This window comes from Mya arenaria, chromosome 17, assembly GCF_026914265.1.
Source record: "Mya arenaria isolate MELC-2E11 chromosome 17, ASM2691426v1".
NCBI classification, from domain to species: Eukaryota; Metazoa; Mollusca; class Bivalvia; order Myida; family Myidae; genus Mya; species Mya arenaria.
Window position 1 is genome coordinate 5,195,304 of NC_069138.1, and position 13,780 is coordinate 5,209,083.

General features: G+C 37.4%; 3 protein-coding genes across 3 annotated transcripts; 2 read left to right on the plus strand and 1 right to left on the minus strand.

Moving 5' to 3' along the window:
* Nucleotides 1–458: 458 nt before the first annotated feature.
* LOC128224375 (uncharacterized) lies at nt 459–4,603 on the plus strand. Its single transcript, XM_052934198.1, has 2 exons — nt 459–756; nt 4,200–4,603. Exons 1-2 carry the CDS (start codon nt 459–461, stop codon nt 4,601–4,603), a joined length of 702 nt encoding a protein of 233 aa, XP_052790158.1.
* Nucleotides 4,604–6,760: 2,157 nt separating this feature from the next.
* LOC128224376 (short-chain collagen C4-like) lies at nt 6,761–9,126 on the minus strand. The gene is made up of 3 exons (XM_052934199.1): nt 9,110–9,126; nt 7,807–7,889; nt 6,761–7,260 (listed from the first exon to the last, which is right to left on the minus strand). The coding sequence occupies exons 1-3, from the start codon at nt 9,124–9,126 to the stop codon at nt 6,761–6,763; spliced, it is 600 nt and encodes a 199-aa protein (XP_052790159.1).
* Nucleotides 9,127–12,850: 3,724 nt separating this feature from the next.
* LOC128224377 (short-chain collagen C4-like) lies at nt 12,851–13,705 on the plus strand. Its single transcript, XM_052934200.1, has 2 exons — nt 12,851–12,944; nt 13,203–13,705. Exons 1-2 carry the CDS (start codon nt 12,851–12,853, stop codon nt 13,703–13,705), a joined length of 597 nt encoding a protein of 198 aa, XP_052790160.1.
* The last annotated feature ends 75 nt before the right edge of the window (nt 13,706–13,780 follow it).

Sequence of the window (13,780 nt, forward strand, 5' to 3'; positions counted from 1 at the left end):
GTTATAAGTGATATGTAATATTTATCGGCTTCACATTATTATTGGTTTTCATATGTCTATTCATGATCGATATTTGCTCAGCTGTTTTTGACAGAGCGCACGTGGTCACCGGTATACTACGTAACTATACCTTGGTTTGTTATTGTAAAGCTGTATGGTAATGATAGCTCCCGCTTAATTATCTGAGCTGAGAGGACGCGTTCTGTCATTCGGGTTTTTGTTTTCAATACTTGACTTCAATATGCATCTTTTCAGCTCAGGGGAAATTAAAATTTATAACTGTGTGGGATAAGTATATTTATTATGCAATAGTGATTTAGTGGCTCCGGCCTTGTCATAAAGTAAATATTAACTATAAGAACTGTAAGTGATATAAGCTGTGGTTAAAATAGATTTACTCGCTAATGGTTAATCATGCTGTCATTTCCTTGTTTACTCTTCTTTTTCGATTTATTGACATGTCTGAGACGGATCTTCGCGATATCATACACGAGCTGCGGACGGCCAAGCGCGCCAGGTTCGAGACGGCCACGCCGGTAACAGGGACACAGTCCACGTGCACACAGGTGAATACCATGAACGCACCGCCTGCCAGCCACGTGGCTCAGCCGTCAGGAGCACCGACAAGCGCCGCGACATTTAGTGCCACATCATACAGCGACGCGCTACCCATGAGGTATTCGGACGTGCAGGCCGCCCAAAGCCAGAGCCCGGAGTTTACTACGCCCTTGGTGAATCAGGCACATTGTGAGCAAGGTATAACCCCCATAGTTAATGTACCTTTAGAGCAGGATGCAACCATGTATATGTCGCTAAGCATACACAGCCATTTGGGAGACTCAGTGTCGGCTTCCATTAAATCTAAGATTATTTCTGGTAGCTATGTCGATTTTGCTCAATTATTAGACCAAGATAAACCCGTAAGCGCTCTAGATGATGTGAAACAATTATCAATAGGCCCTAACGGCGAAATTGCGCTTAGAGCCAAACCAAATACGTCCAAAATATCAAACATTGAACAATGGACCGACGCCTTTTTTGTATATAGCTCTTTATTCTTAACCGCTCACCCTAATAAAATCCAAGAGTTGCTGAAATACGGGCGAGATATAAGGCTGGCAGCTAAGAAATTTGCTGGACTTGGCTGGCTCGAATATGACCAGCAATTTAGAATGCGCCTCTCATTTGACCCATTGAGCTTTTCATTTGGTAAAATTGACAATGAGTTGTGGCTTTTGTCTATGGGCCCGTCACTCGCTGTCGTGAATAATGTAGGAAAACAAAATTCCACCAAATGTTTTGATTATAATTACAGGCAATGTTAAAACACACCATGCAAATATCAACACTCTTGCCTGATATGTAACAATCATCACCCTTCTAGGTACTGTGCTTCAAATGGAAGAGGCTATAGTCACAACAGTGGCCCAGCACAGTTGCGTGGCGCAGCCTACCACGCTCGGCCCGCTTTCAACCGCGGTTACTTCCGCTCCACCTTTAAGCAGTACTCTCGCTTCCCCCAATCAGACAGACCACGTTATTGAATATCAAAAGTTAAAATCCCCTGGCTACTCACCTATTAATGTTGAACAGTTATCGGTTTTTCTTTTACAATACCCAAATAGAGAGCACGCACAGTTATTAGAAAATGGTTTTAAACATGGTTTCGAGCTAGGATACTATGGAGAGCGGAAATTCTTTGACTCAAAAAATCTAAAGTCCGCTGAAGTTAATCCGGCAATTGTTTTAGATAAAATTAATAAAGAAATTCAAGCATGCAGAATGGCAGGGCCTTTCACTGAGCTACACTTTTCAGATCTCCATATTTCGCCATTAGGGCTCGTCCCAAAATCGGACGGAGGGCACCGTCTTATTACCCATCTCAGCTTTCCGAGAAAAACCGGTGGTATAAATGGGGGTATTAAAGATGAAATTAAAACTGTGTCGTATACGTCATTCGATAAGGTGGTTGATATGATTCTCGATTTAGGCCCAAATTGCTTATTGGCTAAAAGAGACATAAAATCAGCATTTCGGCTATTGCCTATTGATCCGTGTGATTTTAACTTACTGGGAATGAAAGTACAAGGGGCAATATACATCGACCTTAATCTTCCGTTCGGTGTCAGCTGCGCCCCTTTCTATTTTGAGGTTTTCTCAACATTTATCCATTGGCTTGTAAAAACATTATCAGGACTACCATCTCTTGACCACTATCTAGACGATTTTATTTTTGGCGGGCCCGATGAAACAAACGATTGTGGTATATTACTAAAAACATTTCATACAATTTGCAACGGAATTGGTGTCCCGATAAATGAAGAGAAAAGCGTAGGACCCACAACTGTTTTAATATTCCTTGGCCTTGAGATCGACTCTTGCAAAGTTATTATAAGGATCCCACTCGTTAAAATTGAGGAATTGAAGTCCTTGCTGTCACGTTATGTTAACAAGAATTTTTTTTTCACATTAGGTGATCTTCAGTCATTGGTAGGAAAATTGTGTTTCTTTGGCCAAGCTATTCGCTCGAGTAGAGCTTTTTTACGGCGCTTTTATGACTCTATGTCTGGATTGGAAATTAAATTTTACAAATTAAGGATAACGCAAGGCATGCGCGAAGACTTTCTTATGTGGCTTAGTTTTGTGTCAGAATTTAACGACCTTTGTCCCATTTCTGAAAAGGATTGGTATGAAAATGAAAACTTGCAACTCTTTACCGACAGTGCGGGTAGCGCTGAGTTGGGCTGTGGGTGTTTTTTCAACGGCAAGTGGGCTTTCTTTCAATGGCCCGCCGCTGTTGGCAAATAAGCGAATCATTTTTTGTATAGATAATTTGGCGCTAGTCTCTATAATAAACAAGCAAACAGCAAAGTCAAAGCAGGTCATGAAGCTAGTGAGAAGATTTGTTTTGAAATGCATGCAGTTTAATATTTTCTTTAAGGCAATGCACATTGATACACATGCAAACGAAATTGCTGATTCCATTTCACGCAAACAGTGGCAGAGATTCCACCGGCTAGCACCTTTAGCTACTCGCCAAGAACAACTGCCAGAAAATTTTCTGTCGCTGATCTCAGAAATGAAAGTAGACGACTAATATCGTCGTCATTGACAGTTAACACACTGGAGTCATATAATGTAGGGCTTAAAAGGTTTCGGGATTTTCGATTTCTGTATCAATACCCGGATACTTGGCCTCCGGAGGTCGATCATATTGTCATGTTTTTGTCATACCTTTCTTTAGAAAAGCTAACATACAATACCATTAAGCTCTACAAATGTGCGGTCGGATGCCAATGCAAGCTTTTCCCAGACGCCACAGAAAATTACATTGTTAATCGTATACTTAATGGCATCCAAAAAGGCAAACCGCCTTCTAGAACAAGGCTACCTATAACGTTGGGCTTGCTAGAAAAAATAATTGGAGTATTTCCTTTTGTTACCACCAATCATTATGAAAGTCAGTTGTTATCCGCTGCTTTCAGCTTAGCTTTTTTTGGCTTTTTCCGGGTGGGTGAAATCACTGTTACAAAACAAGAGCTAACAAATAGGGTAGTTGCAATTGATGACGTGTTTTTGGCCTCGCCAGAAAATGCTCTCATTGTGAATATAAGGGGTTCCAAAACAGACCAAACATCCCGTGGCCATAGTATAAAAATCCCGAAGGCTACTAAGAATACATGCCCTGTGTTGGCCATGAGGCAGTTTTTTGCTAGACGGCCCAAAATCAGAGGCCCCTTGCTCTGTCATCTGGATGGAAAACCATTGACACGCGGTCAATTTTCAGCTATAGTGAAAAGGTGCCTCTCTACATTAAACATTGAGTATTCTAAATATAATACACATTCATTTAGAATAGGTGCAGCAACAACCGCCGCTTTGGTAGGCTGCCCTGTTGACATTATTAAGGCCGCGGGTCGATGGAAGTCAGAGGCTTATAAATCATACATCAAAATCGGCAACACACAGTCATTGCCCTGTTTAAATTAACGTTTTAATTTAGTGTGTAGTAATAACCGCCGTTCCGTTAGGCTGCACTACTATCTGGCATGTGAAGAAGTTTAATGGGTTTTAATAGTACATGTATACTGTTTCATTAGAATTCGCAGTACCTATGATTTGATCATTTCTCTCATATCGTTGATTACTTTCAATTGATCGGAAACAATATTTAAGTTTGTATATTCTTTCATATTTAGGTTCTCCTAAGCACGTATGGGTTGTGGGGTCATCTATCGTCAGGAACGCGTTCATGCATGCGTGGATGTCTGATCCTAACTTGAAAATGGAGTCATGCAAGTTGTGGTGGCAGGGTTACGGGGGCTTAGGCATTAAGGAAATGGAAAGAAAGATTAACCTTCTGAAACGCGTAAACATGTGCCAGCCACCAGCCATGATCATTATGCATTGCGGCGGGAATGATATTGGAAGGATAAAAATTTCTGAGTTTATAAAGCATTTTAAGATGCTGGTAGATAATATTGGCAACATCTTACCTGGTACCATAGTTGTGTTCTCGCAAATTTTGCCTAGATTAACATGGCGCTATTCAAAAAATAACATTGCTATGTATAACGCTAAAAGGCGCCTGAACAGCTTCTGAAAAAATTACATTTCAAAGAAAGGGGGGTGCTTCATGGCCCACAATATTTCAACCAAGTATCTATTGCAAGATGGCGTCCATTTAACAGACGATGGCAACGAGTTATTCAACCAAAATTTGGCAATTTGTATCAGAAACACGCTAAGCTAAACTCACTTTGCCTGAAATATAACAGTTATATACGAACTGCTGCTTAGTAGAATAATGCGGATCGTATTGAAAGCTACCATCTCGTATCAAGAAGGCGGGGCTCCCCTTGTGCTGCCGCCCCAAATTTGTTCTTTGGGGAGTTCAGCTCAGATTATCTTCGCTTCACATTGGCGCTCGGCAGCACCTTTTCTATCCAAATCTTAAGCAAATTTATCATTAACCATTTTAAAGTGCTTTCCGAACATTGCTTTTCCGTGACGGAATTCACTTACATTTGCTAAAGAATGAATACTTGTAATTGATAGTTGAAACTGATTTGCATATTTGCTGAGCTGAACTAAATTGTATTGTTTAACTGCTGCAATAATTGATTGCTTATTTTCAACCCTGAGACTTTGAGGTAGGTCGCCATGGAAGACGCCAAAGTTTGGCAGGTGACCAGTTGGCCTTTAATCGGGTCAACATTTTCGGACCATTTTATTTCAAAATTCATTTTGGGTCAAGTGGGCCCAAAATTAGTTTTTTGCGCTATGGCCATTTGGGCCTAAATAATTTGTGCTGTGGTCAATTTGGCCCAGATATTTATATATGTGAAAGGGGAGTCTCGCCAAACATTCCAAACCTTTTAAATGTAAATGAACAAAAATAAATATGATGAAATGGACAGCTAAGTTGTTTTTCTTCGTTTAAGAAATTTAATGTGTAACATGGAAATAAAGTTAAGAAAGCGTCGCCTTATTCAGGTTTAGGAAGAGTATGGTGTCAAATTAAATTGGTTTTGGTCAACTTTGTTGATAACATATGGATATTAATTCTCTTAATTCTCGCATATTGTACTTCCAATTTACATTCAACATTGACTACTTCAATGCCATATTAATGGGCATTTCAAGGTCAGATATGAAAAGTATCCTAAATCTTGATTGTAACCATATCCTTCCCTTGTTTTAAGTTTATCTATTTTTAAGATTGTGTCATTAAAGGGATGGAAGCCTTTTAAATAGTGTTTTCTTTCATTTAAAATACTATTTGGGATAAAGTTTTCAGAGCCAGCGTAACTGCATGTCAAAGGTCGCAAATGTGCTTTTTTTGTAAGAATGTTATGGAAAATTATGCTAAAAACGAAATTATATATCTATAAACATGGCATGTGTAAAGATGTATTTCATACCGTGCTTCATGCTATCATAAATAACTGACCTCTTCAATGTCAAGGTCAAGGTTCATTGCAAAGTCAAATGCAAGAATATGCAAGCGATTAAGATTGTTTGTATATTTGATTATACAAGGGTGGGTAGAAATGTGATTCATAATTTCTATATTTCACTTACTTTTCAAAAAAACATATTTTTATAAACACGTCTAGGTTTTAATAATACACGGTTTCACACTAAAGTATCCTCTGGGTTTATCTGACGAGATTCACCCTCGTGGAAAAATATCAAAGCGGGCAAATTAACCTCAGGGGCAATTATGTACATATTAAACAAATACAAAGGGGTGTAAATTTACCCCTGGGTACACATTTGCCACAAGTCGGAGGTGGTCGTAAATTTACCACGTGGGTCAATGCTTCAATTCATTGGGGGTGTTTTAAACTTGGCAGGGGTTTGCACTAATTGACAAAATTATCAAAATAAAGGAAGGAATATGTTATGACTACAAGTTTATTTATTTTGCAACTCTTTTGCAACTCTTGGCAGTTGAAGGACTTTCTACAAAGGGCTACAATGTTTAGATACCATGTTTATGTCTGATTTAATTATTTTGTTTTAATCAAAGTTCCATTATTTTTTTTTTCAAATTTTAAAAATGAAAGATTTTAAATGAAGGAAAATTTGAATGAAGTCATATGATTTAAATCATCACATGATAATCTTTGATGGCAATAACAACTGTCCAATGAAGGGAAGTAACCGCTGTGTCGAGTTTGTTCTTTGCTATTAACAACAATTCTTGCAAAAACTTTTATTTGCTAAAAACGACTCATGCCATTTTGCATAAGGTTTATTTGCTACACACAACGCACGTTATTTCACGGTACTGCACATACGGAGGACAACGAAGTGACCCACACATAGCTTCAACCATGTACATCAACTTTCCGTTGTCGTTTCTGAAGTCGGAACTTTCATACTCGGCTCCAGAATCCAAACATACGTAGTTGGTAGGCGATTTGTGTGATGCCCCAGATAATCCAGCGACCAGATAGCCAGAGTATTCCTTTGTCCATCCAGGGTAGCACTGGTTTCTGCCTGGAATCATGACGCTGGCTTGTCGAGAAGTGTGACAAACTGCGCATGGTGCGTCATGTTCATGCAAATTCTTCCCAAAGAATTGTGCTCCTCCGTTTGCATAATGCTGTTCAGAAAATTGATATTCCGTCCCGTACACCTTTGCCGATGGTGAATGCTCAGCGTCATCGTACACCCCCCACAGAGGGTCAGACGTTAGGCAGAGAAAATCAGCAGCACCATAATCATTGTAGAAATTGCCCGCAGCAAATCCTGAAATAAAGGAAAAATAACAAATTTATTTTCTTACGAAATACTAATACAAAACAGCATCTGAATCTTAGTCATTTTTATGCAGATGATTTTGTTTATTTTGCATTGTCGTTTGGTTTCTAAATATATTTCTTGATAATGTTATACATGTACTTAAGTTAATGTGCAAATCAGAAAACGCTAGTAATTTTCGTCGTTATAAAACTCTTTTATATCGGCTACCTATGCTTTTGTTGATCCCGAATATTAAATTGACAACGTTTTGTTTAATGATTGTAGTTTGTGGTACGAGTAACAAGTCGACAAGTTAGATCAGTTGGCAGCACACCAAGCTTATCAACGGATGAAAGCTGATTTGAGCCCCAGACTAGGCGTCAGCAAGCATAGCTAAGGGTCGTCGGTTCGAACTTAACCATCTGTGCAGTCTGTTACAACACTAAATCTAAGCATGCACTATCAATAATGATAATTATGGCATCGGATGAGTTCATGATTGATGATAACATAGAAGGAATGTATTTAAACTAACGTATAACTCATACTCACCAGTATATAATAGATCTGTTCCGTTTATTGGACAAACCGTTCGTCCCCATCTGATGTACACAGCACCTTCAAAGAAAACACCACTTTAGTACAAGTCACAGTATTTATACATATTTTCATATTTCTCGCTAACAACATATATTACCATGTTTATCTAATTTGTATTATCTGCCATTATTGTTTTGTAATAATGTATATTAATTGACCTTGCCATAATTAATATCATTTATGTTGTAAGGTGACTTATAGGTCCACTGGGCCGGGTGTAAACTATTTTGTCTATATTGCATAATATTATGTATAGTGTCCATTACACATGCCACTATAATAAACGATTTTCTTATACAAGAATAAATCAAACCCCTTATCGAATTATCAGTGTTTGACGACCAATTAAGAGGCCTCATTAACCAGCTTACAGCTTAAGGCTGAGCGCATGGAAACTGATTTAAGGTCAGCCATCCATCATAAGGATGCAAAGATGTGTGCATTGAGGTAATCCATCCATGATTAGGATGCAAAGATGAGTTAGTGCATTAAGGTAAGCCATCCATCATAAGCATTCAAAACTGTGTAGGAGTAATAAGGTGAGACATCATCATAAGGATGCAAATATTTGTTAGTGCATTGAAGGTACGCCATCCATCATTAGGATGCAAATAATTGTTAGTGCATTGAAGGTACGCCATCATCATAAGGATGCAAATATTTGTTAGTGCATTGAAGGTATACCATCCATCATTAGGATGCAAATATTTGTTAGTGCATTTAAGGTACGCCATCCATAATTAGAATGCAAATATTTGTTAGTGCATTGAAGGTAAGCCACCCATAATTAGGATGCAAATATTTGTTAGTGCATTTAAGGTGGGCCATCCATCATTAGGGTCCAAAGTTGTGTTTGTGCATTAAGATTACCATTATATTATTTGTGGATGGATAACATTTTTAAATAACACAATATTGACGCTATTAGTACGATATGGTAGATTTAAGGGAGGTAATTTAACAAAATAGTATTATGATTATATAGCAATTATATTGTTTGGTCATAAATATGATCAATACAATAAAGATCTCGGTTAAAACGTTAACATTTTTTTTTTAAAAATTGTAATTTTAAAATGAACCTTTAGCGTAAACACCTTTTCGTTTTAATGATGGATAACTTCCCTTAACTCTTGTTTCGCTAACCATTCCAATGTACCAACATCAGCATGTATTAAGGACGCACTTGTATGCATGTGTCGTCTGTCTTTTTTCTGGTTTTTTTTTTCTGTCTGTTGTTTTTTGACACCCTTACATTGTGTCTTTAAACATGGTCTTCGTCAATATTTGGCTCCTCGTATTGTCCTCGCAGTTTCCAGTTTATTACATGTTGTCTTAAACACATTACTAACACAGTGAGCAAGTGCACACTGTTTCAATTATACCTTGCGCAATTTTATTTTTTTTTGTTATGAAAATCAAATTATTTTACTTACCCCCATTATTATGCTGTTTTAGATTTGCTACCTCAGCGGTCAGTTGGTTGACTTGAGTAGTCAGAAGTTGAACGGCCGCTGCAAGGTCACCATCGTCATGAAGAAGGGCGCGTTTGAAACGTCCTTGTTCAGCAAATGTCGAATACGTTAAGACGCAAACAATAAAAATTGTTAGCAAAGACTTACTTAATGGAAGCAGACTTGATATTCATAAAATTTAAACTTATACCATCTACGATATGTATCCTTTAAGTATTCACTGATCTGATTTTGTTATCTCAAATGGTTAGGTATGAACTAACAATTTAAAATGTATGCCAAACTACATAGCTATGTGGCTAAACGTTTGATTATAAGGCACTATCTAGTTACTTTAGGTGCGCAAATAGTTCTTTTTAATACTAGTTTTAACAATAACAAGCCCAGAAATCGATCATTTAAGGGGAACAAGGCAAGGGTCCAAAGGACGATGATCTAGAGACACGAGTATATAAACACCACAAACACAGCTAAACACCACAAACACAGCTAAAACACCACATACACAACTAAAACACCACATACACAGCTAAACACCACAAACACAGCTAAACACCACAAACGCAGCTAAAACTCCACATACACAGCTAAAACACCACAAACACTGCTAAACACCACAAACACAGCTAAAACACCACAAACACAGCTAAAACACCACAAACACAGCTAAACACCACAAACACAACTAAAACACCACAAACACAGCTAAAACACCACAAACACAACCAAAACACCACAAACACAGCTAAAACACCACAAACACAGCTAAAACACCAAATACAGCTTAAACACCAAATACACAGCTAAAACACCACAAACTTACCACACTCTTATCAAAATAGCTTTACCGATACATGATGGGATTACCGCCTTAGAACGGTGAGTGAAACACGAGTTCAATGGAATAAAAAACTGAATCCTTTATGACTATAACAAAAATGACCTTTAAAGTGCTCATTTTAATAGAGATAATTTTCATTTCAAGTCTAAAAACAAAAATTGTGAGGTTAGTTCTGTTATAAAGAACTTAACACAAATCGAGAAATTCCGGCCTAGTGTCCGAGGCGTGTCGGCCTGACATATTAAAATATTTAGAATAAATACAATTTGATTTGTTGAATAACATGTACTTTTTAAATGCACTCGAGTGTACGATGCATAATTATAAATGAGTGCAAAGTTAGCGATATTTTTGTTTATCACAGCTGACGCTTTTTATATGTGAACACGCACATTCGAAAAAACGTGCCTACGTTTCCGTTTTATTGCATCCGGTGATTTTATTTGTGTGTGCGTGTGTATGTGTGTGTGTGTGCGTGTGCGTGTGTGTGTGTGTGTGTGTATGGGGGGGGGAGGTGATGAAAGCGATACGCTCATAACTACTTTTTAATGAACTTTCCTTTTAAAACAGTTTTCTTTTCACCATATTAAGGGATGAAGGCAGAAAAGTCCTATATGCTCTGTTATTCACTGTCACTTAAAATTGTTTTGTTTTTACTCGTCATTTACAATGATATTAATACGATCTGTATATCAAGGAACTTTAAACATATCCCAATTATAAATGATTCTATACAGGATATTTTCCGAACAAACGCACCTCTCTCTTTCGGTACATGCGTGAAGATCGACTGAACTCTAAAAAAATACATAATGTAAAAATAGATTTTTTTGTAGATATTTTGAACTACTTGTTGTTATTAAGAAGACATGCGTCGTAAAAAGCTAGTATTGCATATTTTGCTATTTAAAAATTAACATGATAGCGAATCATTCACATTTAAAGAAAATCCGTAATCGATTAATAACGCGCTAGAAATGTGATCCAGGGCCAGTATTCAATATTGATCTTATCCTTATCCTTAGACATGCCTCAGTGATTCCATTCAGCCTCTTGGTCAGCTAAATATACAGACCAGTCAAAACGTTAAGTGTCTTATCTTAAAATTAAGTTAAATCTATGTTGATTATTGAATACGGACCAAGATCTCGTTAAACCAAACTCTCAATAACAAACATGATAATGATGTCAAACCGAGGTCATGTAAAATACGTACAAAGAACCAGTGAAGTATCTTGAACCGGGATGTATTCTGCAAATCATAGGAAGGGGGATTTGTATGAAAATAACAATCCGTGATTCAACATTTGTGTTTGGACGTTGCTGCTTTTAAAACTACCACCAGTACCGTCCTACAGCACTCTCTGTGCTTTGATTGATATTGTAAGTTCATGCTCGTCCTCGGCATTGTTTGTAAAGAAGCTAGCCAGTAAGATTGACGAAGTCGCTGGTTATTACCAGAAACACCTTAATGAATTTCTTCAACCAAAGTCGATCTCTGACGTTTATTTCTAATTTTATCTACCGCTTAAAAATGACCGGATTACAAAAATTAATACTGACCAGTTTTCAAGAACTGTTTTGATAAAAAATGTTTTTACGAGATCTACATTCAACGTTACACCGGAGCAACCTGGTTTTTCTCGACAAATCACGTTTATATGTCTTGTCTGGTTTGTAGGTTTCAAAATGGAACAAGGCATTTGACATAAAATAAACTTGACATGACCCTACAATAAAATAATGGCACTTTCTTATCTTTCAATTTTAAGTACATATATAGACATTGAATAAAAGGAACGGCGTTTAAGTTTGTCCTAAGATAACAAGTGTGCAAAGGTAAGAACATCAGTCATAATGGCGGTTTACTATGTAACGTTGCTTCGTCTATTTTCCCTAATATTGCGGATACATTCAACTTTAGGAGAGGAAATTGATCAGACAAAACGCGTTCTTCTCAACGGAGATGAAGAGATTGCCGCAGCTGTGCAGTTGCTGACCACTCAGAATAATCAGCTGACCCTCAAGTAAATAAGCTGACCGCTGCGGTTAACCAACTAACCCGTCAAGTTAACCAACAAGATGGAGGTAAGCATTATTGATTGGTGAACAAGACAGATATTCTTGAGGTTTTATGAGTTAAATGACAAAGTAATTTTAATGACAGAAAAAGCAAACAATATTAACAAAACATAATTATACACGTAGAAGCTAATACATCAGTCTTTATAACTGATCTTACTTTATTGACTACGTATATGTTATTTTTTGTTCAATTATTTCTGATTATAACTATCGTTGTTTCTCTTTGTGAGTATGGCGTAACGATATCATGTTATAGTTCTCATGTTCTTGTCCAATTAAAGGCGAATGGAGTGAACTACTTGTAAATTTACGACCAACATATCGGTGTACTAGAAGAAAATGATTTCGATAACGATTACAGTTATTGACATTTAAGCTGACATCGCGCAAGTCCAACGTTTGTTGATTTATTTTGCGATTACTCAGAAGAAATACGTTACACTGTCTTTAAACATAATTCTGTATATGATGCCCTTGAGACATGAATAGTTTTCCGGCTTAGCTTTTCCTACTTTTACAAATGTAGCTTTTAAACTGGTTAAATATAGGTTTTTGGGGTACAAATTAACAATTCTTTATTCAAAACATTCAAGTGATGTCACACATGAAATTTTCCATTCCAGGCGCTGTGTATGTAAGATGGGGACGAACTACATGCCCAGCAAATGGAACTGATCTAGTTTACACGAGTATACGAAAAAAAAACAACTATTTCCGCCATAATACGTTTATTGTTATTAATGGTTGAGTATAATTAATATATGTTAAAAGCCTTTCTCTAAAAATGGACAATCTAATGAACATATTTTTCTTGGATGTAATTATACATGCAGATACATGGAATGAGGTTTCATAATATTTTTTTTTATATTTACTAGCAATATATGTACACAGAGTTACATTGAATTAAGAAATGTTCAACAATCGCCTTATATCTTACATTTAAGGATACACTGCAGGGAATTTTTACAGTCAAGATGGTGCCGCCGACTACCTTTGTCTGACATCAGAACCTATCTGGGGAGTTTATGACGATACTCTTCATACATATTCGGCCAAGATCTATGGCACTGAGTATGAGTTTGGTGGTGAAGGATACCCGGACGGAGGTGCCCAGTTCTTTGGCAAAAATATTCAAAACCATGACGCTTCCTGTGCAGTATGCATCACTTCTCGACGAGCCACCGTCATGATCCCAGGCAGGAACCAGTGTTACCCCGGGTGGACAAAGGAATACTCTGGCTATCTCGTCTCTGGTTTGTCTGGTACCCAAGGTCACGCATCGTCTTCCAACTACGCATGCCTAGATGCAGAAGCTGAATATGAAAATTCCGACTTTGAAAACAGAAACGGGAAGTTGATGTATCTTGTTGAGGCAGTATGTGGGTCTCTTCCTTGTCCACCCTATGTGAATTATCGTGAAATAACGTGTGTTGTTTGCAGCAAATAAAATAATAGATATCGTATTAAAATGACTATACTACCACGCACATACTTTAAAAGCCAAACTCAAGCATTTAAAACT

Excerpts from the sequence above, each read along its gene's own strand:
- LOC128224375 (XM_052934198.1), top strand. The coding sequence starts at position 459 with ATGTCTGAGACGGATCTTCGCGATATCATACACGAGCTGCGGACGGCC. Across the intron at positions 757-4,199 it reads TCAGGCACATTGTGAGCAAG|GTTCTCCTAAGCACGTATGG; the intron begins GTATAACCCCCA and ends TTTCATATTTAG.
- LOC128224376 (XM_052934199.1), bottom strand. Across the intron at positions 7,261-7,806 it reads AACAGATCTATTATATACTG|GATTTGCTGCGGGCAATTTC; the intron begins GTGAGTATGAGT and ends CCTTTATTTCAG.
- LOC128224377 (XM_052934200.1), top strand. The coding sequence starts at position 12,851 with ATGTCACACATGAAATTTTCCATTCCAGGCGCTGTGTATGTAAGATGG. Across the intron at positions 12,945-13,202 it reads AACTGATCTAGTTTACACGA|GATACACTGCAGGGAATTTT; the intron begins GTATACGAAAAA and ends CTTACATTTAAG.